Below are 26,546 nucleotides of genomic sequence, written 5' to 3' on the forward strand. Positions count from 1 at the left end.
GCCGCCGATGCTGCAACCGCCCCACCAAGGGCGGGACCCGGGCAGGGCCCGCCCCGCGCCGCTTGCGGAGACAACCGGCCCCGCCAGCACCGCCCCCCGCGCCGGGATACCTCGCCTCGACCCGGCCTGGGCTGCCTGGAAACCCCCCCGCCCGCCGGGCACCGGCCACTCCCCCAGGGCAGGAGCGGTCCTGAGCCTCCCAGTCGGCGGTTCAAGCCCTTAGCCCTGTCTGCGAGGCCAGAGAGAGCGGCACCGCCACCTCCGTACGGCCCCTCTGGTGCTCGCGGTGGCGAGGCAGCATCGGCAGCGGTGCAGGCGCTTCCGCGGGCCCCCGGTGTGTGACAATATTCTCTAGGCTCATCCTGCCCTTTGGCTCGCTGCGGGCTGTGTGAGAGGAAGCTGCTGCATTGCCTCGCGTCATGTCTGCAGCAGGCGAAGGCTGTTCTTTCACCCAGCCTTGCAAGAAACCGAGATGCTAACCTTCCTTCCCATTAAATAACTGTGTTTCCGTGTCGGAGGGTGCGAAAGCTTGTGGCTCTCCGGTTAGTCAGAGCAACTCTGCCACCTTCCTGCCGTGCTTTGTTTCCTGTGCTGCACACATCTGGCCAGATCCTGAACACTGCCTTCTTCAGGAGCCTCAGCCAAGCTTTGCTCCTAGGGATCAGAAATAGGCCTGGAAATTTCCACCCCTGCTGCAGGGGGAAACGGAGCCGTTTCCATAGCAGGGCTGCGAGGCAGCCTGCGAACACTCCTGTCTCTCGGGTTATGTGACCCTGCCCTTACAAATGCCAGCAATGCACCGTGGCAAAAGGTTTAAAAGCGTCACTGCCTTTATATGGCACTGAATACTGAGTGCTCTGGGGCTTGAGGAGGGTTGCTTGCCCACACCTTGGTATGCCGTAGCAGCTACTGTTACAGCATGCTGCAAGGTACCACTTCAGAGCCAAGAAGAGAAAGAAAACGATTTGAAATGGGAAGTGGTCTAGAGGGCAAGCAGTGTCACACCTTTTATGTTCCTTATTATGGAGAGCCCTCTCAAGAACAATGCCTTCTCTTTTGGATGGCCTTGCGCATCTAACCATGCTCCTGTTTGGAGAGGAGCTGAACTGACCCAATGCGGAGCCATAGTCACTGCACTAAATTGCTAAATTTACTACTTGCTAGAACTATAGATCACAAAGGCTCAGGTGCAGTTGCCGTCTTTTCCATCAGTAACAGACAAGAGAAAATCATCTTTTTAGGCCCTCTGAATCCTAACAAACCTTCACCAGGATTCTGCTAAATGCCTCGCTGAGCAGGAGGTCACCCTGGGAAGGGTAAAAGGTAGCAGTATTGCCTGGTGAAGCCAAACAAAGGATGCAAAGGATCAAGAAGGACAGGGGCCTGGGAGAAAGTGTTACTACAGGGAGGTAAGACCCAGCTACAAGCAGGGCTCAGGAGCTGCCCAAAATTAGCAAAGGCAATCCTGGGATCTGGGCCCATGATCTAGCTCTGGGATCATGACTCAGGCTTGGGGGGAACAGGTATGCAGGAATACTTATGATCCAGCAGGCCCTGCTGAGGGGGACTAAACCTGGGGATAAAACTCTTCCCATCCTTCCTGTGTGGCTGGTGTCAGATCCTGACCCTAGGATCAGATTACAGATAGCTGCTAAATTGTGCCCATCTAGAGTTAGTTTCCAGTCTTGCACTCATTTATTTTCAGAGCATCCCTGGATTGAGTCAGTAAATCTTTTATTTGGGCTAACCCAGTTTTTGTGTCTTTTCCTGCACATCACTTGGGAAACATCTCCACATGCAGGGAAGAGCACTGTCCTTCCCTACTTCAAAAGCAGCACATTTAATTCCTCCTGGGGAAAGAATAATTCTCTTCTCCCAGCGTCTTGCCCAATTGCTCTTGTGATGCCAAGTTGATGGCTTCATTTCCAGCTCTCTACATGCAAAACCCCTCAGCCTGTCGCTATCAAAGTCAAGTTTTTAAATCAAGATGATGTTTCTAGAAAGAAAAGCTCTCTGCAGGGAAAATTGACCCCACCATCAAATTTGCAGCTGATTTTCTTCCTCCCTTGTGCAGGTAAAAGCAAAGAAAGCAGCACCATTATTGAGGACCACCTACCCCATGATGCCCATGAGCACTACAGATCGTCTCTGAAGCCAGGGCAGGCTTCCTGTTGCTCTGTGATCTGCAGCAAGTGTGACCTGCAAGGCTGCTACTCTGCACTATCCTTTTGCTTCCCACAGGACAACTGGACAAATCCCTCCACTGGGGACACTTCAAGCAGCTGCTTGACTCAGACAGCTGAAAAATACCAGGAGGAGAAGCACTTATCTCTGTTTACCCACTGTTAGAGGTCATGGCCTGTATTAAACACATCTTTCTGACAGCATGCAAGGACAGCCAGGGAGGAGCTGGCCTGGGCAGGGGAAGTTTTGCCTATGAAACCCCCTGTTACAAAATATGCAAAGCAGCAGGAGCTGAATGCCTCCCCAAGGTAATGAGGAGGGGGAGAGAAGTCATGCAACACATAGTCAGACTTTGATGAGCTACTGTAGATGGTGAATGCAGCTAAGCTAGAAAAACCATGCTCCACAGAGATGTCCCCAGTGCTGCTCAGAGGCTGTCCAAGGGGAAAAGCTCTAGTGCTTCCCCATGGACCTTACATTTTATTGTACTGTATATTTGCACACGTATGCAAATCTGTAAGTTAGACAGCCAGGGATGGGTCTCTTGACTTCCTAAGCACATTCACCATGGTTAAACCTGCCAGTTGTGAGCAAGACAGATACTGTCTGGGGAAAGGGAAGATTTTGTTTCTCAGAAAATACAGCTTTTGTTACAGACCTAAATGATCCCTTGTCCTCCCATCTGCTTAGGTAGAGATGTGGTTCTCCAAACAGGACTCCCTCACTTCCTCTACATTTACCTGTCAGCATCCTAGAACTCCATTAAACATGAGCACCAGCATGCTGGCTGGATGCTGGTTTTGGAGCCATTTCCTATTTGTTGGAGCTCAAACATATTCAGCCCCTCTCCGAGCTGTCATCAGCTGGGGCTGAGAGGCAGGTGGCTGTAAAATTGCCAGCAATCCATTCCAGTGGGTTCTATTATATGTCAGAATTGCATTTGAAGTTATTAATTTTAAATAGTGGCCCTGTAAAGTCTTATTGATGGCATTTAATTATTCAGCTGAAGTCTGAGGCGCCTCCACTTCACTGAGCCTTGCAACTGCATCATTAATAAGATTTCTATCTAAAGCACCTCTCTCCTGGGTCAGGTAAAAGACACTGAGTTATCAAAGACATTTCAGAGCCTGGCTCTGGGCTTTGCAGGACAAGAGGTGCAAATGTAATCAGCCACTTGTGACACGATGTGAGCCTAAATTAGCTCAACAGAAGCATGAAGCCACTGAGGCAAGTGGATGTGGGGAGCACTGTGGCTATTGCAAAGTGCATGGGCTCTGGCACCAGCACTGAGCACCCCTGGGAGGGTGCTTGCCTTCCACACCACCAGACACACAGCCCAGATACTAAAACCCCAGGTTCCTGCTTTGGCAGCGACTGAAGAAGCCGTTTCAGTGGCAGGCCTTGGAACAAGCAATGGGGTGACTGAACACTACTCCCCATCTTCCTCCTCGACCTTAATGAGAAATCCTGTAAGGATGAAGAAATGTTGCCCAGAACTTAATTTCCCACACTGTTTTGCTTACTGTTTCTGCAGGAATTATATGAGTCTACCCCAAGGCACACCAAGCCGTGTACAAATGGTGATAGCAGCACCTGGAGGGATCCTGCCCATGCTTTGGGCAGGGGAAAGAGAGGTACTGGGGTAGAGAGCACTGCTGCTTGCCACATCTATTCGAAGGGAAGCAGTGCTGCTGTACATGTGGGGCAGGAAGGTGGAGGCTTGGCAAAACTGAGGGCTGCAATGGGATAAGCACCCCAAGCTAAATGTGGGGATCTGAAATGGAGGTGCACTGCCAGAACTGCTGGGCATTGCACCCTGTGAAACTCAGGTCCAGGCCCCACTTTCCCATGGGCAGGTCTCATACCATGAATCCTAATCCTTTTACTTGTTCCTTCCCAGGCACAGCTTTCATATAATTGCAGAAAGGTTTGGGTGTGAAGGGACCATTAAAGATCATCTAGGTCCAACCCCCCTGCCATGGCAGGGATATCTCCAGCTAGACTAAGTTGCTCCAAGCCCCATCCAACCTGGCCTTGAACACTGCCAGGGATGGGGCAGCCACAGATTCTATGGGCAGTCTGTGCCAGTGCCTCACCACCCTCATTGTTAAAAAAATCTTTCTTATGTCCAGTCTAAGGCTACCTTCTTGATAGTCCTTTTGGGAGTTTTGAATTGAAAAAAGACTGAGAAGCACAGCTGTGGCAGGTGGGTGGCAGTTGACTCGTTGCTATTCACATCCCTGAGGCGATCCCATTTAGATTGTGTGCTCAGGCATTGGAACAGGCTGCCCAGGGCAGTGATGGAATCACCATCCGTGGAAGTGTTCACAAACTGTGTAGATGAGGCCCCCAGTGACATGGTTTAGTGGTGGCCTTGGCAGTCCTGGAGTAAAGGTTGGACTCAATGATCTTAAAGGTCTTTTCCAACCTGCTTGATTATATGAGTCTATTTGGACTCAGGTGTCAAGGAAGTCTTGCTGAGCTCTTTCAGTGCCTGGTCAAGGCGCATGGTTTCAAAGCCATGGCATGAACAAGGACTGAGCCAGCACATTTGAGTGGATCTTCATTTACTGCTCCACCAGTCACGGTTTTCTGTGTCCCCACCATTAGACCTGCCCAGCATTTCTTCAGCACATCACACATTGCTACACAAACACTTCCCAAAGCTCTTTCCCTGCCAGACAACTAAAGCAGATCCGTTTGCCAGTACAACTTGGCTAGCATTAGCCATAATCTGTCCCTTAACAGAAATTCCTCATCAGTTTCCTCATACCTGTCAGTGCTGGCAGCCCCAGGACCTAGTGTACTGGAACTCCTCCAGGATTTGTTGCTGTTGATATTCCTGTCAATGGACTCTCCCTTGTGCTCACAGATTAAAGCTAAGGTAAGTGAACCTTGTCTGTTGGTGGCAGTTATTGGAGCTTTCCAACTTAACAGTTTATCCATTATTGGTGTTTATATCCTCCCTAGATACCCGTAAGCCAGAAGCACTTTGTTCTCATCATCCTGCTGCTTTTCAAATCCAAACCAAATTCCTTATTTAAATGCTTCTGTTTATTCACACACAGTTCAGATCTATCTGTCCCATCCACAGAGGGACTCACAGACTCTTTGGGTCCCCAACATCCCTGTACTTCTCTGTTTCACCCTCAGCACCAACAGCCACCATCTGCCTTGCTGCCTACCCTCTGCAAGTCGCTGTTTCTGATGCGGATGGACCTCCTCACTTGCCAATCTCTGCTATTTGCTGCATGTGGCTGCCTTGCCCTGGAGAACAGGGTTAACCCAAAACTGCTTTCCTCCCTTCAATGAATGAGTCTTCCAGCTTAGCTAACCAACTTGTGAAGAACTGCCAGCCTTCACTTAGGTTTCTCCATCAGCTTGATCTCTACCAACGCAGGACACCATACTGCGGGAGGATGGCGTGAGGGGAACCGGGCTGAGCGCCTGGCCAAGGGCGGGGCTAAACTCACGGCCCTTGGCGTGTCCGAGCGAGCTGGTGCCGCCCTCCCGGGCACGGAGGCAGAGGAAGCTGCCGCTTACCAGCTGTGACAGCGGGCTCGGAGAGGAGAGGAACGCTGCCCCCCGCGCTCCCTTCCGGGGCTGGGGCGGGGCTGGGGCGCTGCCCCCCGCGCTCCCTTCCCGCTCACGTCCTCCCTGCACCGGCGGCCGCCGCGGGGACTCGGACCCCGACGGGGCCGACACCGATCAGAGCTCCGCCCTCTCCGCCCCGCCCCACGGCAAGCAGCGGCCACGAGGGGGCAGGCCAGAGCCGCTGCCCCGCCACGGGGCGTGTCCCAGTGAGGCCGCGCCCCCCGCTCGTCACGAAGGGGGCGTCACGTCCGGGCGCCGCGCACTGAGATTGGCCATGTGCTGGCGGAAGCGCGGGCGGGGATTGCCGCCGTTGCCGCAGTGACGGGGGCTGGGAGGGGGCCGGCGGGGCAGCGGAGGAGGGGGAAGATGGCGGCGCCGCGTCGCTCTCAGCACCACCATCACCATCATCACCCCCCGCCGCCGCCCGGGCCGGCCTCGCCGCCGGCCGCCGCTTCGCCGCCGCGCAGCCCCAGCCTGGCGCCAGCCGATCTCACCCCCGCCGCGCAGCGCCACAGCCTGGCCGGCCCCGAAGGCGAGGCTCCCCCCGACACCGAGCGGCCTCCGGCCCCGGAGTGCTCGGAGGAGGCGGGCGCCGCCGCCGCCCCGGGCCCGGCGGGCTCGGGCAGTAGCTCCAGCAGTTCCTCCTCGTCCTCTTCCTCGTCTGCGTCGTCGTCAGTTGCGTCGAGTCCGGCGGCGGAGAGTCCCGAGGCTGCGGGCCCGGGCGCGGCGAGCGGGGCCTTCCGCGAGCTGCTGGAGGCCTGCCGCAATGGGGACGTGACGCGCGTGAAGCGCCTGGTGGACACGGGCAACGTGAACGCCAAGGACATGGCCGGACGCAAGTCCACGCCGCTCCACTTCGCAGCCGGTGGGTACCGGCACCGGGGAGGGGCTGGGGCGCGTCCGGCTTCCCGTTCCCAACGAGGGCAGTGACAGCGAGGGCGTCGGGACAGGGAGGGTGCAGCTCCCGACCTGCTTCCTAAGGAGTAGCATCCCTAGCTCCGTGAAGGGGCCCTCGAGCATCTCGGTGTGTCGGGAGAACTTAAGCTGAGAGGAAGAGTGCGAGCACAGTTCTCCGGCAGCCTTTCATTGCAGATTGTGGGGAGGCGGTCGTTAAATCTTTTTTTTTTTCCCGTCATAAAATGGAAAAACAAGTGGGAGAGGAGATCGTGGAAGTGTAAAGGAGGCTGTATAGACCTTTTCCTCTGTATTCGACACATACGCTGCTGCAAACTTGTGCATGTGTGCTTAGGAAGTGAGAAACTGGAGTTCAGGACAGAGTTGGCTTGAAGTCACATGAGTTGTAGTAGTTTTTGAAAGTCGGGGACCATAGTGATGCATATAGAATTGATAGGAACCAAAGCTGATGTCTTGTGCTTTATAACTGTTTTATTTGGACATAGCTGCTGCTGGATCTCTGTAGCACTTACAGTCTGAGTTGGCTGGGAAGAGAGATGAAGTGGAACAGCAGCACTTAATAGAAGTTACAGATGTGCCCAGGAGAGAATATGCCTCTTAGTGCAGAGATGAGATGTCACTGTGATCAGAAATAATGTCATAAAATTAGTAAATGCTCCATCCCTGGCAGTGTTCAAGGCCAGGTTGGACAGAGCCTTGGGTGACCTGGGTTAGTGTGAGGTGTCCCTGCCCATGGCAGGGGGGTTGAAACTAGATGATCTTAAGGTCCTTTCCAACCCTAACTATTCTATGATTCTATGTTTTAAGCAACCTGTTTACACTAACAAGAAGTAAACAGTACCTTCTAGCAAATATAGCTATTACAGGTTACTGTAGTCCATAAAGAGAATGTTTTGTACAGGATGTGGTCTTCACTGTGGGCACAGGGCACATGAAGCTCACATTAAAAGTAAAATGAGGAAACTGCTTTAGGTCACCACCTTTAACTCAGTAACAAGACTGTTTCGAGTGGTCAGTATTTAAATGCTGGTGTGTGGCTCTAAAGCACTGTTACTGAAATCAGTAATAAAAATGAGCATTTTCTGGCACAGTGTTAGCTGGATCTGTGGATAATGGTGTTCAATTTTGCAGTCAGATAATACTGTCTGAGGTTGTATGAGCTTGTTTTTATTTTCAAAGTGCAGTCCGCATTTCACAATGCCCCTAAGGGAGCTTATAGTCCTGGGCTGTTTCCTTTCATTCTCTGATCCCTGAGCTCTACCAGTAAAGCCTAACCTTATGCAGGTGGGTGCACAGTGAATTTCTGAGATACGGACAAGGACTTCGTTTTAATGAACCCTGGAACATAATGCTAGTACAATTGCATGTTTGAGCATGAAGTTTTTAATGTTTTGGAAGGCTCATCTTGAGTCTTTTCTGCTTGTTTTGGGGTTCAGACTTAAAATAGATCTTGCTGCTTCCCCTTAAACTCCAAGAACTTCTGTGCTGGTACAAACTATAGTGCTGAAGCTGTGGTGGTAACTTCTGCTTTGATTAGAGAAGCAATGGACAAAACTTTCTTAAGGGGGATAAGACACTGAAAGTTGATAATGTCAGTAAGATGTTATAGTAATAGCAGTGCAAGGTGCTTCCTTTTAGCACGTGGAAAACAGCAGATGAAGTTCTCATAGCTAACAAATTCCTCTGTTTTTCTAGATCGACAGATGTTTCTTAGCTACCATACATATTTTATCTCAAATTACTCCAGTATGTCTCGTCCAAATGGGTTTGATCTGTAATAGCATTAGACGGATTTCTTAGTGCAGAGTTCTTGGGGTCCTGTGTTTTGGAATGGCCTGTAAGCACATTGTTTGGATGCAGCTGATCTTAGGCAGTATGTATCTGCCAGTGATAAGTGTGTTGATTTGATCTTCTCCTTTGCAGGCAAAAGGAGAAACAAAATTTGTTTGCTTATAGGAATCTGCTGTATATATGAAGCTGTATTGTGGATAATAGCTCATTTTTTATCAGCCATGGCCTTCACTTGAGGAACAAGTTTTGGATAGTGCAGTATGCCGTGTTTTAAACTGCTGCTTTAAAACCTCAGGAAGCTAAACTCTTAAATGACAAGAGAGAGAGTTCAGCTTCTGATCTTGTCATCTGTGGTAGAGGAATAGTTCTTCTAATTTCTTCTGAATTTCCCAGTTCTGGGGGTAGCTGGATTTTGTTTTGTTGTTTGGTTGGTTTTTTTCCCCTGGGTACTTGACTTCTCCCTAGCTCAGTCTGGTTTTGTCAGATGTCCTTCTTGACAGCAGTGCCAGGCGGTTACTTTTACTGTAAGAGGGAAGGACAACTTCCCGAACTCTAGTTTCTTGTAAAAAGCACTAAGTTCAGGTTTCCTTAAGCCCTGTGAGGTTTCTAGTTTCAAAATCACCTTTATCTCCTTTCTCATGGCAGAAGTAAGATAAAAGGGGCGACTTCTGAGAGCATTCAGAATCTTTAGCACGTATGTAAGCTGGGGTTGAGGTGAGAACTGAAATTCCTGTAATCAGTTATTTAAAAAGCTGGGGATAGATCTGAATCTCTTTCTAGAAGGTTTTGAATAATTTGTCCATTATCCAATTTTAGGTGAAATGTGTATGGCCACATGAAGTGGAAGCAAGTGTTGCCCAGATTTTTTCTTTTTCTGGGATATGTGAATTTTGAATTGATCTGAATGAGGGGGAATTGGTTCTTCAACTCTGGAATGTCAGCTAGTGTGCTGAATAAATCTGACCTGCTTTGGTTAGCTATTAATAAGGCAGAAATTAATATTGAGGCCATAGCGGGGTCATAGAGACCTCTTTTGCAAGCAGGAAGATGTTGAACAAAGGATTATTTTCCTTTCATCCTCCAACTGGACTGTTATTCTAGCAGAGTCTCTTGAAATTCTGAATATCTTTCAGGATGTGTGGTGTTCAGCTCTTCCTTTGCAAGTCAGCTGAGATACTCTTCTATAGAGGTACACGTGTTTGGAAAGAGGAAAGCTCAGTAGTCTCTCAACAACTGTGTGGATTCTGGATTATTTGGGTCCCTGGGATCAGTGCAGGCTTTGGATGTTGTCCCTTGGCACCCAAGAAGAGGATTCTAAAGACCCGAAAGTGAAGTGATTGAATGACTTCAAAATACAAAGAAGACATTAAGTGGAGGTCTTAATGTATTCAGAGCTTTAACATTTTTTTCCCAGGTGAAAACTAGCTTGCTTATAACTACGAAAAAGAAAATAAAATTAAAAAAGCAGCTCTGCTGGGCACAAGCAAAGGTATGTTTGGCTAAAGGTTTTAGCTGTACTGGCAGCCAAAAGCAGGTATCTAGGAAAGAGTTATACACTTATACCCTCTTTGTACATAATACATCTCCAAGTACTCTTCCTGCAATTTGTAGCTCAGCAACTATTTGAGCAAGACCCAGTTTCTGCATGTTAATAGAAGGAGTTCAGTAAATAATTGGACTGTTAATTTGTATTAAAAATAACTTGCTTCCTCTTGTATTTTCCACCCTCTTTGCTGGAGTATCCTGTGTTCTTAACGGTTCTCTTCTTCAAACTGCATTGTGTGAGAACAAACTGTTCCACTGTCTTGCCTCCTTGCCTTGCACTCACTCCACTCCTCCTTCAATCTACAGACATGTAGATTGTCCCTGTGTAACCTTATCTAGGTGTTCCTGCTCCGTCAGGGGGATTGGACTAGATGATCTTTTGAGGTCCCTTCCAATCTCTAACTTACTGTGATACTGTGATACATGTTACCTCTTTTCCTTGAGAAAGACTTTAACTGTTGTTGATTTCACTGGATTATGAGCATCTTTATTATATGCCCCTCACTAGTTAAAAAAAAAAATTGATGCCTGTGCTGTCTGTTCTTGTAAACTAGCTTGATAATCCTGCATTTGGTGATGATGTTACATAGTCGACAAAATACCTTTTTGCCAGCATAACCAAATGAGTTTGTGGTTCTGTGTGAGAGGTTGAGTCTCTCCCTGCCCACCCCGCCACCCTGGGGTATGTTATTGACTTCTCAACTTTTTTTTTTATGGATGATTACAGTCTATGCGATAATGTGTCACATTTTAGGTAAACTCTGCATGGGGTAGAGTGGGACTTCACCCTCAGCCTACATATTTTCTGTGAATCACTGAATGGGACCGCCTGTATTGGCCTATTGTGTTTGAAGCAGGTTGGCAGTGATGCTTTCATGGCTCTTTTTTGTGTCTGTGTCATCATGTATAGCATTCACATACCAAGGCTGGCTTTCCAAGTCTTTTCCACCTTTAATATGCCTGGATGGGGAGCAGCTGTGTGACCTTGTGTCTGAAATCCCAGCTTTTTCTCAGAGCCAGCAAGAATTTGTAGGAGCTGGCTTTATGATGGATTTGCTTCTTGCCTTCTGCAACAAGGTTTAGGCTTACAAAAGGATAGATATGTATTTGCTGCTGACACCTTGATAGTTCTGGTTTTGGACATAGTCCTTGCTGGTAAATCATTAGTAATACGACCTATTTCAGAAATGAGTAGGTGAATGCACCTGATAGAAATAAGCTGAGTCCTGGCCAATTTCTTCATATATCCACAATCATAAGCTTGTCAGGTTCCACACCCATTTAATGAGAAGTTTAACTTCTTTCTTTTATCATGAAGTTAGCCCCTTAGGTTAGTTCTTAGGCAACACATTCTTGTAGTTTCACTGTTATTCTCTTTCTAATGTTTAACCCAAGTTTAGAGAGAGTAATAACAGTAATTGCTAAACTGTGGGTTAATGCCCACTTCTGTACCGAGGCAGAGGTTTCTGGAGTGGCTTTTGGAATGTATAGAGTTGGGATGACAAGTTGAAGTGCTCTTGGTGGTATCAGCCCCAAACTCGGGCTTGAAGAAACATGATTTAAGGTGATTTGTTAGCCCATCAGTGATGATCCTTTATTTTCTTTCTGCTTGGGTCTATAGTAATGGCAAAAAGCTATTTGGGAAAGGTAGTTCTCTGTAAGCATGTTTTTGATATCACTAGTAATAACTGTTGGGAGTAAAATATTTTTTTTGAAGGCTAACATATATAGCTATTCTTTAGAAAACTTCTGGATGACTTTAGTCCTGAAGGCAAAGGGATTTCACTTGGGTTGGAGAAGAGTTAGTGGTCAGTTTCAGAAGAGAGCTGATCAAGTTGATTTGTCAACTAGCAAGCTATTAATCATAAAAATGCAAGCTGCTTCAACATGTGTGAAGGATCTGAGGTGGCAGAACAAATTAACTAGTGACTGAGTGTTCCTTGAGGAAGAGCCAGGAAGTAGCAAGAAGCTGTTGGTAACTTATTACAGGCTTCTACTCTATGCAGAGATACCTGAATTGACCAATCCATCTGTGGTGCAGTGTACATCAAATTAGTTTAAGTTGTCCAGGAAAGCCTTGCTTGAAATACTGTTCCTAAACTACCCTGACTCATTTGTTGCTGTTGTCTTATACATCCTTGCCCTAGGAGAGATGTCTGACCTTACTCAAACAGATGTTTGTAAAGCTAACTCACTGATCAGTTCTGCCTTGTGCAGCTTAAAGCAGGAATAATAACAATTTTGGGCTGGATTCGTATGGATAGAGTGAAGAGTGCAGATTGTGCAGTCAATTAGAAAACATCCTGGCAGCCTTACAGTCTCAGAGCCTGCAAAATACAGATTTTTTTTTTCATATAAAAAGAGGAATTGATAAATTACTGTCCTCGATTTTGAAGTTCTTGCTTGTTTTTGTTGCATTTGTAGTACATGAACTCTACTGTCGCAAGCATATTACTTCCTACGAAGTTTCAGCTTGCTTTGTGGCTGGTAATTTGCTGTCTTGAGTGGTCTTGCAATACTTGTATCTCCTTCCTATTTAAAATCCTTTGAAGGAATTTACAAGAGGATATAAATGCAAAATCTCAGACCTTCAGTAATATTTAAGCAGATGCCTTTTTTCCCAGCTTGAAGGCTCTTCAGTTTGTTTTGTTAAACTAAAGTGAAGTGGGAGAAGTACCTGGTGGCTTTTGAAAGACCTGTCTTGGGGTGGGGGGAATCTGGTATCAGAATGTGCAGTACTAAAGCGAAGAGATGTACAGTGACTTAGCTTGAACTTTACCTTTTGCTTATTGTTTAAAACCATTCTCAAAAGGTCACGTGTCTCTAAGATGTGTGCTTCTCCAAGGGATTATATTCTCCTGAGAGTTATGTTTAGTGCTGTAACAAGTGGGACTACATTTAATAAGAGCATCCTTCCTGCTTTGCCTAAGATCACAGTAATACCTGCAGGTGTGCTTAACCTGTGATTATGCACTTCTGTAAAATCTAACTCCTTCTGGAGTCAATGTGTTCTTAAGAGCAAACAAGTGAAAGGAGGAGGAAAACAGCTAGTGAGAGTTAGGGTCTGTCATGTGATAAGTTAAACTCTGCACATATTAGCAGTTTTGCAGAGGTCAGAATTAGCATTTGGAGGAATTCATGCTGTGTTGATCAAGTGACATTAATTGGGCAGTGGGTGAAACAGTACGGCTGTACTTAAACTGATCAAACTGACTGATGTATGGCTGGCACTGGGGAAAGCATTCTTCTGATTTTGGTGGGAAGTTCATATAGTTGGTTGGGGTTTTTACCAGACTTTCGGAAAATGAGTCTTGAAATTGGGCAATGGATTATGTGGCATCTTGGAGTATTAGTAGTTATCTGTAAATTGTTACCATGTGAAAGCTTTTGACTAACTGAACCCAGGTTTAATGTGGAAGTTCTAACCGGAGCATGTGCCAACAGGGTATCGACTGATGCTCCTGTTGCTTTCTTTGCATTCCTTCTACCATCAGTTATTCAGTCTGCTCACTCTGTTGCCTCTTGCTTACTTAGGTTCAATGCCACAAGGAGAGATGGGACAGGACAACCTTGTGGGCTGGGAGCAGTACGTGACAGGGGAAAAGGACTGGTCTTGGCAGTAAGCATTTGGTGGTATCTAGGTGCTGTCTTGTCTGACAGCACTTGAAAGTTTTATTTACCTTAATACTCAAGCTGCCAGTTTCCTACCTAAAGCCTTTTTTTTCCCTCACTTTCAGCCTAAAGTGACAGGTATAGAATACAGCCCTGGCAAAGAACTAGTTAAGTGTCATTTTCTCCAAATTCTGTGCCTGTCTTTTGATTTATGTGACGCTTTCATAGCTGTCTGTGTCCTGGCTTTCACCACTTCAGTTGTTTCTGTGAGATGACTGGAGAAATTAAGAGCCTGTCAGTCACTCTGAATTTTTGCCTTTGGTTTGACTAATGAGTGTTTCACCCTTAAATTTCAGATGTTCTCTTGCTACTACTTTATTGTAATGGGATTATTGCTTCCTTTTTCTTCTGGACAATATGTTTTCTGAGGTACTCTGATTTGCCTGAAACTTCTAAGTTGTGTAAAGAAGCTAAAATGAAGGCAAAGTTCGTGCATTTTACCCATGTCAAATAGCCAAAGCTAATAAGAGGACCCTGCCCATGTGTGTGCTTTGAAAGCTGGGAGGTGAACCTCACTAAAACAAGCCTGCATTCTGTGCCTTTAAATGTGACTCTTCTCCATAGTTACTCTGGTTTTGGATGTTATCTGTAGGAACCTTCTCTTTGATCATCTTTGGGGATCTTCGATTACAGTTCCTTTCTTGGGAACTCTTAGGCTTTACAAATTAAAGTCGCACTGGAAATACACAAGAGTAAGATTTTTAAAATCATCTTAAATGCCATCACATTAGTTTCTTCATTTTAGACCAAATTGTATGTGCTTGATCTGTTGCAAATGGCTTGGTATGTGCCTGGTTTTTTTTAAAAGGTGACCCCCACACTGCAGGAGTTTCAGTAATTACAACCAATTTGGCAGATTGGGTTTTGTGATCACTTTGAAGACTTTCTGGTACTTTGTCAATTCAAGTTTTTACAGGTTTGTCTGCGGTCGAGATGGGGAAGCTATTCCCATAACTTATCGCTTTGAAAAGCGGGTGGTCTGGTGGGATAAAATCACAGTTACCTTTACTGTGCTTTTTGAGGACTGAACAGAAGAGCTAAGTCACCAAAAACTGTAAAGCGTTTATTGCTGGTGTTTCCAAAGATATCTTTATCAAGGGCTACCTCTAACAAGTGTGTGTGTGTGTAGTCCTGAAAATCTCAACACTGAATAACTTGAAAAGAAATTTGGGTTTACAGACACTGTAAGGTGGTTTTTCCTTGAGAGACCAGAAGTACATGTAAAGCAAATGCTAATTTAGTTTCAGCACTCCTTTTAGTAGTTCAGTCTATAAAAACTAAAGGCTAATAAAATCTGTTGATTTGCTGTTCAGTTGAAACCATCCTTTCCTAATTCATGTCTTTCTCAATTTTCCTTTGCCAGTCAAATGAACAATATAAACTTGGGAATCTTGAGGGCTTGGTTATTGCTATTTATTCCCCAGGCCTGTTAGCTTTGCTGTGGGACCAGATACCCTTTGCTGTTGTACCCATTTAAGCTGTCATTTTCTGTTTGAAGACTTAGAGGTGATGTTCCTTGACTGTTCCATAACAGGAACAAACAAACAAATCAGTTTTCATGTTAGAAGCTGCAGTGATTTACAGTAGCAGTGGCCTTGCTGACAGTTCAGTTAAGATAAATGTGTCTTCTGTTAGCAGTTTTGTCATGATAAGTAAGTATCACTTTTAATAATACCAGTTTTGATTTGCGAGCTTCCATTTCTGTAGTGTAATTTCTAACATGAAGTGATCAGTATATAATGTACCAGAAAGCTTTGACTCATCTGCAGTGATGGGCTAAAATTGGATTGCTGAGGGGGGAACCAGTCTGGTTGTGGGCCCCTCCTGGCAGCTGGTATGGCTCAGCAGCTTGTGCAGCAGCTGCTCAACTGCTGTTCAGCCCCATGTATTAAAGAAAACACACTTTGGTATCTAAGTGTGCTAACTTGTGATTTGTAGTGGTCCAGCATCTGTGCTTCAAGCAGCTGAAGGCTCTGTACAGTGGGGGCTGAGGAATCCTTATAGCTATCCAAAAGTAACCAAGCTGTATTTGCTCGCTGGCACACTTTAACTACATTACAGTACAGGATTAACTAAGTGTAAGCTGCTACTCTTTCTACTAGACGTGAGCATCTGTGTGTGTATCTATGATGTCTTCCTCAGACTGTTCTACCTGCTAGCTTGGGGCAGAAATAAAGATACTGCTAAATTGTCATCAAAACTCAAACCATGGTAAATCTTGGTAAAGGGGCTTTTTCCTGCTGCTGTGCTTGCCTTAACCATAACGTTAGTCAGCGTCTAGAAAACTTATGCCCTTCAGGAGAGGATGTTGAAGGACTCTGTGCTTCACTGAGGAGACTGTAAATTCCTGCAGAATGGCTAGCCTGTCGTTTGAAAGCTGGATGTTGAGTTAGAACATTAGCCTTAACTGGATTAAGCTAGTTTGGATGCAAAGCTGCTTGATCTGGCTTAGAGGTCTCACCGTATGGACTCTGGGGGGAAAAGCATGCTAATTCTGTGCCATAAGTCTGCATAGCTATAGCTAGTGCAGTACTCTGGCAAAAAGGGGGCTTAATTCATTGAAATGGAGGTCCTGTCCAGGGATTTACTGATCTGGGGTGAAACATTGTGATTTATAAAGTCTTCGTGCATGAGTTGTTGCCTGCGGTGGAGAGTACTGACTTTTAAGAACCATTTCTGTCACGTTCAGCAGCATTTTGCTGGGGTCATCTGAGGGAGAACTGATAGCTTCTTTGTCTGTTCCCTTGAGCTTTGTATTTGCTTTCAAGAAGAGAAACAATGTTTTTAGTTATGTTTCTGATCTGTGATCTATGGAGTTACTACAATTTATAAACTGCCAGTTAACACTACTGTGATGGAATTTCATTTGCTGCAGCATTTAATTCAGCTGTTTCAGAAACATAGTTCATATACATGGGATTTTTCATCCTTAAGCTGGTTGGTATCCATCATTACCAGAAGACACAATAACTTCTAAAGTGTCAGGCTTTTAAAATTTCCAGTGATGCTGCTTTTAGCCCTGAGGTTTATAAGAAATGGAATCTGACCTTTGAGATGCAATCTGGTACAAAAATGAACACTTGTGTTTTAGCTTAAACTGTCCCTCTTGAACCTAAGTTCTGTTTCTGTCATCTCCACAGTGGAGCCTGCAAAGTATTTCATTGTAATAGACAGTGTTTATTTCACCTTTATCTCCTAATAATCTTTTCTGGAAAAAGAATGGCAAGCCTATTGTAGACCTTTTTCATGAGACAGTGGCAGCCAGTGAAGCTATTTATAATACAACATTGTTCACCCCTGTCATGAGTTCAAGTGGATCTTCCAACTGTTGTTTGAGCAGGTGAATATAGTTGCCCTTGCTGGTGAAATGAACCAAGCAGTAGAAGAGGGACGTGAATAATATCATCTGATATCTGTACACTGGGCTAAGCAAACAGTTTTAAATATTAAATCATGTTGGTTTACCAGATGAATGAACAGAAATATGTTCTTTTACAGGTTTTGGAAGGAAGGATGTTGTAGAGCACCTGCTACAGACAGGAGCCAATGTCCATGCTCGTGATGATGGAGGGCTGATACCCCTTCACAACGCCTGCTCTTTTGGTCATGCTGAAGTGGTTAGTCTGCTGCTGTGTCAAGGGGCAGACCCAAATGCTAGAGACAATTGGAACTACACTCCTTTGCATGAAGCTGCTATCAAGGGGAAGATAGATGTGTGTATTGGTAAGTGTCTGTCACTTCTTAAATTCTTACCAGATACATGTGTTGTGCAGTTGTAATTGTTATTGTGCTGGACTTGAGATGAAAGATACTGCTTGTTCTTAAAAGATAACATCTTCTAAGCTTGCAGGTAGGTATAGTGATAGTCATTTAAGGCTAACTTTCCAAGGTTTGTAATACAAGCCTTGCTGAAATTGCATATGAAACTGAGCAGAGGAGGTTAGGTAAAGTCTCCTTGTCTGTTAAATTACAATAGTCAAAGTTTGAATATGGAGGTTTGTCTGTCTTGGTCGTTCTCAAGAAAACTAGCTTTACTAGATAAAGTCTTTGCTCTTTGGGCTGCTTTGTATGTTGTCTTAGTGGTTAGAAAGATGGTTAACCTTTCACTCTATATGGTATGGGGAAACATCTCATGAGTCCTTTAGAGCTTTCCAATACAAGTTACAGGACACCATTGTTCACAGTGGTTATACATCTTCAGTGTATGTGCTGTAGCCTGAAGCCAAAGCAATTTCAAATCAAATTGAACACTTCAATCATTTTAAATGTGTCTAGAACATATAAACAGCTCTTCAGTCAGGATGTCTTTAACTTTTATGGTTTTTCTCAGTGTACTTAGTATCACTTTGTTTCTAAATAGGAACTTCTATTTTTACTTTTTTATTCATTTTTTTTTTTGTTTAAAACACTTGGACCAGTTCCTTGAACTTCCTTATCAGTGCTAATTCTTCTCACATCTAGTAACTTGAATAAAATGATCTACTCAACATAATGGTTTTTATGGAACGTGAAGAGAAAAACAGTATTTAGGAACTGCAATCAAAATTACAAACATAAGATTGTTAAAGGAAGAAAAATAACAGGTACAGATGAAACTAGGACAACAATGTATAGAACAAGACACAATTTTCAGAGCTTCAGATAATATCTATTTGCTTAAAGACTTGTTACAGTCCAGCAGAGGAAGCTCCATAACTTACAGGACAAGTTCTTGCATTAGCTTTATCGCTTTGGGTGGTTTGTCTAAAGGCTCTCTGGTACTCTTTGGAGGAGATTGGGTACATCAGATCAAGATGGGAGGTTGTGGTACATCAATTTTAATGTGCAATGATGGCGGTGATTTGAGATTATGTAGATCTAATTTCCATGATCAAAGAACTGGTGATACCTTTAAAGGTATAGTCTAATTTAGTAAGTTGTGGCCTTCATGAAAGGAAGTACAGAATCAAATTTGTGTCTTCTATTACACAGAACTTCATTCTGTGTTCCATGCTCAGATTTGTTCTGTGACTCTAGATGTTAGACTAAGATGATATATATATGTGTGTGTGTATATATATATATATATATATAAAATAAATAATATTCAGTATGTGGTACTGATCAAATCCCAAAGCTCTTCTGCTGTTCACTGCAGTTGTAGCGTTCTTTGGCAGCATGGAGCAGGGCTGCGGGACTAGATGCTGTTCTCCTCACAAAGCTACTTGCAGGCAGATTGGAGTCTGGGAATCCTTTAGAAATGTATTTTATTGAAAACAAGCAAGCATGATGTGGTTGTGCTCAGTTTAGTTACAAATATCCATGTGTTTGTATTTCAGTCAGATACTTGGTCAATCAAAGTGAGAGTTATTACTGAAGGCAGTGTCACCAGTCACTAGATTTAATATGCACTGTAGTATGATGCTACTTTGGGATTTATGACTCCATAAACCTGCTAGGACATGAGTGTAGATAAAGAATTCTATTCTTTCTTGTTTGCAGGGAGTTTGGTTGCATTTTCCATCTAGTGGGCAAGCATGTTTTGCCAGTTTTGGCAAGTTTCTGTTTATTTCCAGTGGTTTTGTATATAACTTTTATATTAAGGTCTTTAGTTTTTTGTCTCAAAGTCTTTTAAAGAAACACATTATGCATAGGGATAATGAATAATGATTGCTTAGGGCACAACTTCTAATTAGGAATACTTGAATAGCTTTTTGGAACATACTTGTACAGTGCTGCTATTTATACCTGTTACAGCAGATATGATGGAAGAAAATAACCTGTAAAAAAAATAAATAATCCCAAGCATATTCTTAAGAGTGTTCCTTTTTAAAGAATCAAGGCATGTTTTTAAAATGCATTAATTGAAGAGCAGCCTCTGGAAATCCTGGCATAACCTTGAATTTATTGCTGAACTTGGATGTCTGTCTGGAAAGCAGGTTGTGTAGGATTTGGTCATCTAGCTGTATTGTTTGGCTACCTACTCTTGGCATCTTTCAAATAATACAATGGGAGATCATTTTCCACTTTATCTTCTTGCCTTCCCTTCTTTGCCACCCCAGTTTGCATCTTTTCTTTGTCATATCTAGCATAGAATGCTGTTCTTTTGGCCACTTCATAGGTCAAAAAGGGAGAAGGGATAACTGAACAGCTTGGAGATATAGCACATTGAGGAATAATGATTTTTTGCAGGAATACTCAAGGCATTGAAGCAGAGTGGGAAGTCCAGCAAAAGCTGGGTAGTGATTGCACTACAACTATAGAATGCTCTTGTGTCTAGCACTAGCCTTGGAATGGAGTGTGCATGTTTATGCTCAAAGTGCTAGGAATATTCAGCTGTACAGCCAAGTTCAGACTGATAGGTACAACTGGGAAGCTTATGTGGAAATAAGAAGTGTACATGAACTGATGAAAACTCATCAGGTTATGTACAAGCTTCTGCTCCAGGAAACTCCAGCAAATGACTGATGGGATTTCTTGTTCTTCTGTTTTACTGGTTGCATATTGCAATCATAGGACAGTGTTGGAACTTAAAGGCAGAGAATGCAAGTGTGCCAAGTTTGGGAGGAATAGGCACTGTGGCACTTTTAGGCAGTTTGTGTCCTGGGTCTGGAAATGTGGGAGATCTTGGAGGGTGATAAACAGTGCTTAGCTGGTTTGCTGACCATCTCTTACAATATATTTAGCTGCTGCAGATTTGTTTAGTTGCTAAGTAATTGAATCAATTTAAAGTGTTGTTTGCTATGTAATCAGTTTTTGGAGTAAATGAATTGAAGCATAAAAACCAATTGTTAGGTAAATGTTCTCCAGTATTTATGGCTCCTAGGATTGCTTTATCTGTCAGGAAGATGTATTTTTGGTGTCTGTGGACTGTTTCTAGAGCTAATGAAAAGTGGTTTTGTTCCTCAGTGTCATGTTTGCTCATGGAATAATGAATGAATGGTGAACTCTGCAGAGCGTTTGGAGAAATGCTGTGATGTCAGGTTAGCAACTGTTGTGCAGGTTGGGCTGGAGAGAAAGGATGATCTATTTCTTCATCTGAAGGTTACTGCAGTCCAAAGATCCACATAGCTCACTTTTCTCCAGCAGTGGTGTGTAGTGAAGATTAAGTGAAGGTTAACGAATGGCTTGAGTATATACTTCTTTCTCGTGGCAATCAGCAGTTCAGGAACTTGATAAAGCAGAGGCTGCATCTCGATTGTGTTACATAGCCATTGGTACACAACATTGTTGAAAGATAGGTCTAATAATTTCTTAAATGCTGCTATACTTTTGGCTTTGAAGGGGCTCCGTAGCAAGAGAATTTTACAATTTAGTAGTCTTGTAGCAAGAAAACAACCCTTCCTTTTCTTCAAAATATTATTCTCTATGACTTTTATTACAAGTCATTCAGGACTTTCATGAGAAGTAGCGAATAGTTATTTCTACTTGTACTCTGCAAATCCTTTGTGATTTTATAGGCCTACATTTCTTCCTTCAAATGTCTCTTTTCCAAGCTGTGAAAAATGTAAGTCTTCCGTCATGTCATCCTGTTAAATACTCTGAAATTATTGTCTTTTCTGGTGTTTTTTAGGTTAGGGGTTGGTATTGGGGGTACAGACATAAAAACTGGGTGTCGTAGATTTATAGGGTAACTTCATGTTATTTCTATTTTGGTTTTCTGGTTGCTGAACATGGAATGGGAGTAGCTCCAAGGTATTTCCTGGGTGGTAACAGCTTCTCTAAAACTGTGTGTGTGCAACACACTTAATTTTTTCTTCTTTTTTTTGTTAAAAAAAGCAGGCTAAAAATAGCCTTACAGAAGCTGTGCTTATGCAGTTTTGCCTGGGCTTGCTTTGCCCTCCACTGTGTGTGTTTCTGCAGAGCTTTTTGTTTGGTGGGTTTGTTTTGTGTTTTTTCCCCCAAGTGGATTTCCAGTGAAGTACTATAAAAACTATTACAGGACTGCTAGCCTGAAAGTGATCTCAGGTATCATGCATCTGCTTCGTTTTTAAGGACGTACTACACAAATACGCAAACCATGGGCATCTTCTATGGTGATGCCTTGATTTATGGTTCTGAACATAAAGTGTACTTAATTTATTTCCCTAAAATTACCAAATTCTAGCTACTAAAAAGCTCCCTTCAACACTGTACAAAACTGTAGAAGTTTTAAGAAATTACTTCTAGTCCATGCAATGCTAAGAATCCATCAGGTATTACTTATTATGACACTACACAAATGCTTTTCCGGTATTCCTATGGGCTATTTAAAATTTCCTGCAAAGATCCTTTGGCATGATGAGTTTACTGTCCCAGTACTATGAAACATCTCTAATGGAAATGTCAAGGTGCATTTCTCTCTCTGACCAGAGAACTTCTGAGGAAGTTGATTTTTTATTTTTTTTCCATTACTCTCTTTGTACTTGAAAGATACAGTAAGGAAGTAAACTAAAACTTTTTTAACCTAGCAGGCTTTTCAATGTACAGCTCCTCCCCTTAGCATAGGGATCACTGTTATTTAAATGTCTCTTTGTTAAGAATGTCAAAACATTGCTCACCCTGCTGTGCTTCCTCACAACTGTGAGAGAATTCATCAGCTATTACCTTCTGCTACTGCATATCTTTAGGCTGAAATGTGTTGGGAATACGATTTGACCCCTTTCTGCAGGGCAGATAAGCATTCTGGCAGGATTAAAAAATCTATGAAAGGTATTTTATGGGTGCAACTTGGGCACAGTAAACCTTAAAGGAATTGTAGTTGTGATTTGTCCAATCATTCAACTGCAAAGAAGGCATGTCATCATCATCATCATGGCTTGACTTCACGAACGAAGATTTGGGAAGGGCTTTTACCCACGCTTACTACAAGCATGCTGATGACTAAGAAGGCCAATGTGGGATAGGCAAATCCGGCTACAAAAAGCACAGCAGAAGGTCTCCTTGGGTGGAACAGATGGGGCGCGATTCTTCCTGCGTTGTCTTTTCTCCTCAAGACTAGTTCTTTGTGAACTCTCAAAGGAGTCAGCGGCATTATGTATGGTGTGCCTCCAAGTCTCCCGATTGGAGGCCAAGGTGGACCACTGATGGTAGTCAGTATGGCCAAGGCTAAGGTATTGTTTCAGGGAGTCCTTATATCTCTTCTTTGGGGCACCTCTCTTGCGGCTACCGGTGGCAAGTTCACCGTAAAACACGATCTTGGGGAGGCGGTGATTCTTCATTCTAGAGACGTGCCCTGCCCAGCGCAGCTGCAATTTCAGCAATATGGCCTCGATGCTGGTGACCCCTGCCTGTTCGAGGACAGTGACATTAGACACATAGTCAGTCCAGTGGATGCTTAGAATTGTACGGAGGCAGCGCTGATGAAAGCGTTCCAGGAGTCGCAGGTGATGACGGTAGATGACCCATGATTCAGACCCATATAAAAGAGTAGACAATACAATGGCTCTGTAGACACTGATCTTTGTACTTTTCTTCAGGTGTTTATTACACCAGACTCTTTTATGGAGTTTTCCAAAGGCTCTATATGCCTTTGCTATTCTGTTGTCTATCTCTTTGTCGATCGTGGCATCTGAGGAAATGATGCTTCCCAGATAGCTGAACTGCTGAACTGTCTTAAGGTCTGACTCGCTGATGGTAATATGGGGATGGCGATAATCTTCTTGCGGTGCAGGTTGGTAGAGGACTACTGTCTTCTTCAAGCTGACTTCCAGCCCAAAAACCTCAGCCGCCTCCGCAAAGCAAGGTGTTAAACGCTGCAGAGCTGCTTCTGTGTGGGCAACAAGGGCGGCATCATCAGCAAAGAGCAGTTCACGAACAAGATGGTTTAGGGTCTTAGTGTGGGCCTTCAGTCGCCTTAGATTGAATAGGCTACCATCGGTACGATATTGAATATAAATGCCGTCTTGTTCGTCAAGGTCTGCTGTAGCCCTTTGGAGCATCATGCTAAAGAAGATTATGAACAAGGTCGGTGCGAGAACGCAACCTTGTTTCACACCATTGGTTATTGGGAAAGGCTCAGAGAGTGCATCACCATACCTGACTTGGCCTTTCTGATCCTCATGTAACAGAATAATCATTTTGAGGAACTTGGGGGGACAACCTAATCGTTCTAAGATCAGCCACAAGCCTTTCCTGCTCACAGTGTCAAAAGCTTTGGTGAGGTCAACGAAAGTTATGTATAACCCCTTATTCTGTTCTCTACACTTTTCTTGCAATTGTCTGAGAACAAATACCATGTCTGTGGTACTTCTATTAGCCCTGAAACCACACTGACTTTCAGGTAGAAGTTCTTATGCGATGGCAGGTACTAGTCTGTTCAATAGTATTCTTGCAAGAATTTTACCAGCAATGGAGAGCAGAGTTATACCACGGTAGCTTCAGCAGTCTGACTTGACACCTTTTTTCTTATACAGAGTGACAATGATTGCGTCACGAAAGTCTGACGGTATTTTGCCTTGTTCCCAACAGCACACAACTAGCTCATGAAATTTAGCGTGGAGTGCTTGGCCTCCATGCTTTCATATTTCAGGTGGGACTCCGTCAACCCCAGCTGCCTTGCCAGTTTTCACCTGCTGTATGGCCTTAAGAGTCTCTCCCATGGTAGGGGCTAAATCCAATTCGTTTTTCACCAGATGTTGCAGAATGTGCTGGATTCCTTTGCCTTGGACTACACGATTTGCACTAAAGAGGGTTTGAAAATGTTCAGACCAACGATTCAGGATGGAGATTTTATCTGTAAGAAGCGTTTGGCCATCTGCACCAAGTAAGGGGCTTTGAACCTGGAATGTGGGTCCATACGCTGTCTTCAGAGCCTCATAGAATCTTCTGTGGTCACCCAAATCTGCACATAATTGAGTCTTTTCTGCTAGGTTGACCCACCACTTGTTCTAGATGTCTCTAAGTTTCTGTTGGAGTTTGCTACATGCAAGACGAAAGGCTGCTTTTCTTACATGGCAGAGTGGCTGAGCGAGGTGTGCTTGATGAGCAGATCTCTTTTTTGTCAGCAATTCCTGGACCTCCTGGTTGCTATCGTCAAACCAGTCTTTGTTTTTCTTTGAGGAGAACCCAATGGATTCTACGGAGGACTGCAGGATGCTGTTTTTGATATGCTGCCAAAGCGCTTCAGGAGAAGAATCTATAAGTTGGTCTTCAAGCCTAGTCTGAAGGTTAGCCTGAAAGCTGTCCCTCACTGCAGCTATTTGAAGATTATCAACATTGAGCCTCCTCCTTGGAATGCCGCCCCTCTTAGGTTTGGGCTTGAAGTGGAAATTAAGTTTGCAACGCACAAGGCGGTGGTCTGTTTGGCATTCTGCACTAGGCATCACTCTGGTCTGGCAGACATCACGAATATTTCTCTGGCGCACTAAAACATAATCAATAAGGTGCCAATGTTTAGATCGAGGATGCATCCAGGTTGTCTTCCAGCTGTCTTTCTGCTGGAAGATAGTGTTGGTGATGGTAAGCTGTTGCTTTGCACAGAACTCTAGTAAGAGATGACCGTTATCATTGCAGCTGCCGTCACCGTGCTTGCCTAGTACTCCTTTCCAGGCTTCAAAGTTCTTTCCTACTCGGGCGTTGAAGTCACCAAGGATTATGATCTTATCTTCTATAGGAACTTTCTGAGTGAGGTGACGCAGGTCGGAGTAGAATTTTTCTTTTTCTGCAGGGTCAGCTTGCAGAGTTGGAGCATATATGCTGAAAAGAACAACGTGTCGCTTATTGTGTAGTGGAAGACGTAAGGAGATAATACGGTCGGAATGACCTATCGGCAAATGGACACACTTTGTCTGACCCTTCAGCTGAGACCTGTCTGGCATGAGAGACCCTACCGGAAGCATAAGCCACCACCAGCATAGCTCCCAACTTCACAAGGGCACGCAAGCTCTTTCCCCACGACAAGGGGGTGTCCGTGAAAGAGAGGCATGTACAGCAAATAGTGAAATTATTACAATTTATGACTTTATTGCCCCTTGAGATTTTTTGTAATCTCAAAGCGTTTTGCCTTCCAAGCAGAGGAATTGTATTGCGCTAAAAGTTAGAGCTGCATCTGATTTTACTACCCGAAAATAAATAAAAAATCACAGGAAGTGCCCTCAAAGAGCAAAATTGTGCAGTAGCACGTTCTTTTTGGGGGTGGGGAGTGAGGTGGGGAGTGGTGAGGGGAAGAGGCTTTAGCATCTTCACTGAAAAATTATCATAGTGACTAAAGATTAGCTGTTGGATTGGCAAAAGTCTGTAGAAAGACTGATACTTTCTTAATAAGTATTAAAGGGGATATTGCTAATTGAGGTGTGTTGGGAGCTGGTTATGCATGTTTGGAGAGATGTACTGAATTCCCAAAGATTCTGTTGGAGAACTGGTGCTCTAGAAGGAAGCTTATGTTCAAAGAGACATCTCGGGAATCCAATATTCAGAGGCTAGGAAGTTCATTGGAAAGTGTTCTCAAGTGAGGACTTTGTGTAAAATGTTTAACTATTCACAGAATCACAGAATCATTAGTGTTGGAAGGAACCTCTGGAGATTATCTATGTTTTTTATATCAGAAGTTCTTGAATATTCTTAATATTCCTGCTTTGACCACATAGTTGGAACATTTCTGCTACTGACTGCTTAGAGTTTGCAGTGGGAAGACAATGACTTTATTTGAACTTTTTAGGGCTGCAGAACAGTTTTAAAGAACTTCAGACTGTTCTTGTGTACCAGAAACGTGAATTTTGTCCAATAGGGTGACATGAATTAATCCTTACCGTGTGGGGAGCTACCCTGTGTGTTGGTTGCAGTTAACATTGACATACAGAGCAAAAGTAGCATGTGATTTGATATGCTTAAGACCTTGTTAACAGCATGTATCTATTATCTGTCAAGATACATGGAATAAACCCCTG

At 44.1% G+C, this 26,546-nt stretch overlaps 1 protein-coding gene across 2 annotated transcripts in view; it reads left to right on the forward strand.

Annotated features, from left to right (window-relative positions):
• Positions 1-6,106: 6,106 nt before the first annotated feature.
• TNKS (tankyrase) overlaps positions 6,107-26,546 on the forward strand; it is a 138,380-nt gene continuing 117,940 nt past the window's right edge. Inside the window, exons 1-2 of one of the 2 annotated variants that reach the window (XM_061374200.1) lie at positions 6,107-6,643; positions 17,200-17,424. In XM_061374200.1, the coding sequence (XP_061230184.1) occupies positions 6,145-6,643; positions 17,200-17,424 (724 nt within the window). In that variant the 5' untranslated portion in view covers positions 6,107-6,144. The remainder of the gene's footprint in view (positions 6,644-17,199; positions 17,425-26,546) is intronic. The other variant, XM_061374210.1, reaches the window with a different exon arrangement.

Source organism: Neopsephotus bourkii, unplaced genomic scaffold (genome assembly GCF_033783945.1).
Source record: "Neopsephotus bourkii isolate Nb327-2 ecotype Australia unplaced genomic scaffold, CSIRO-AGI_Nbou_v1 NB_168, whole genome shotgun sequence".
Lineage (NCBI taxonomy): Eukaryota > Metazoa > Chordata > Aves > Psittaciformes > Psittacidae > Neopsephotus > Neopsephotus bourkii.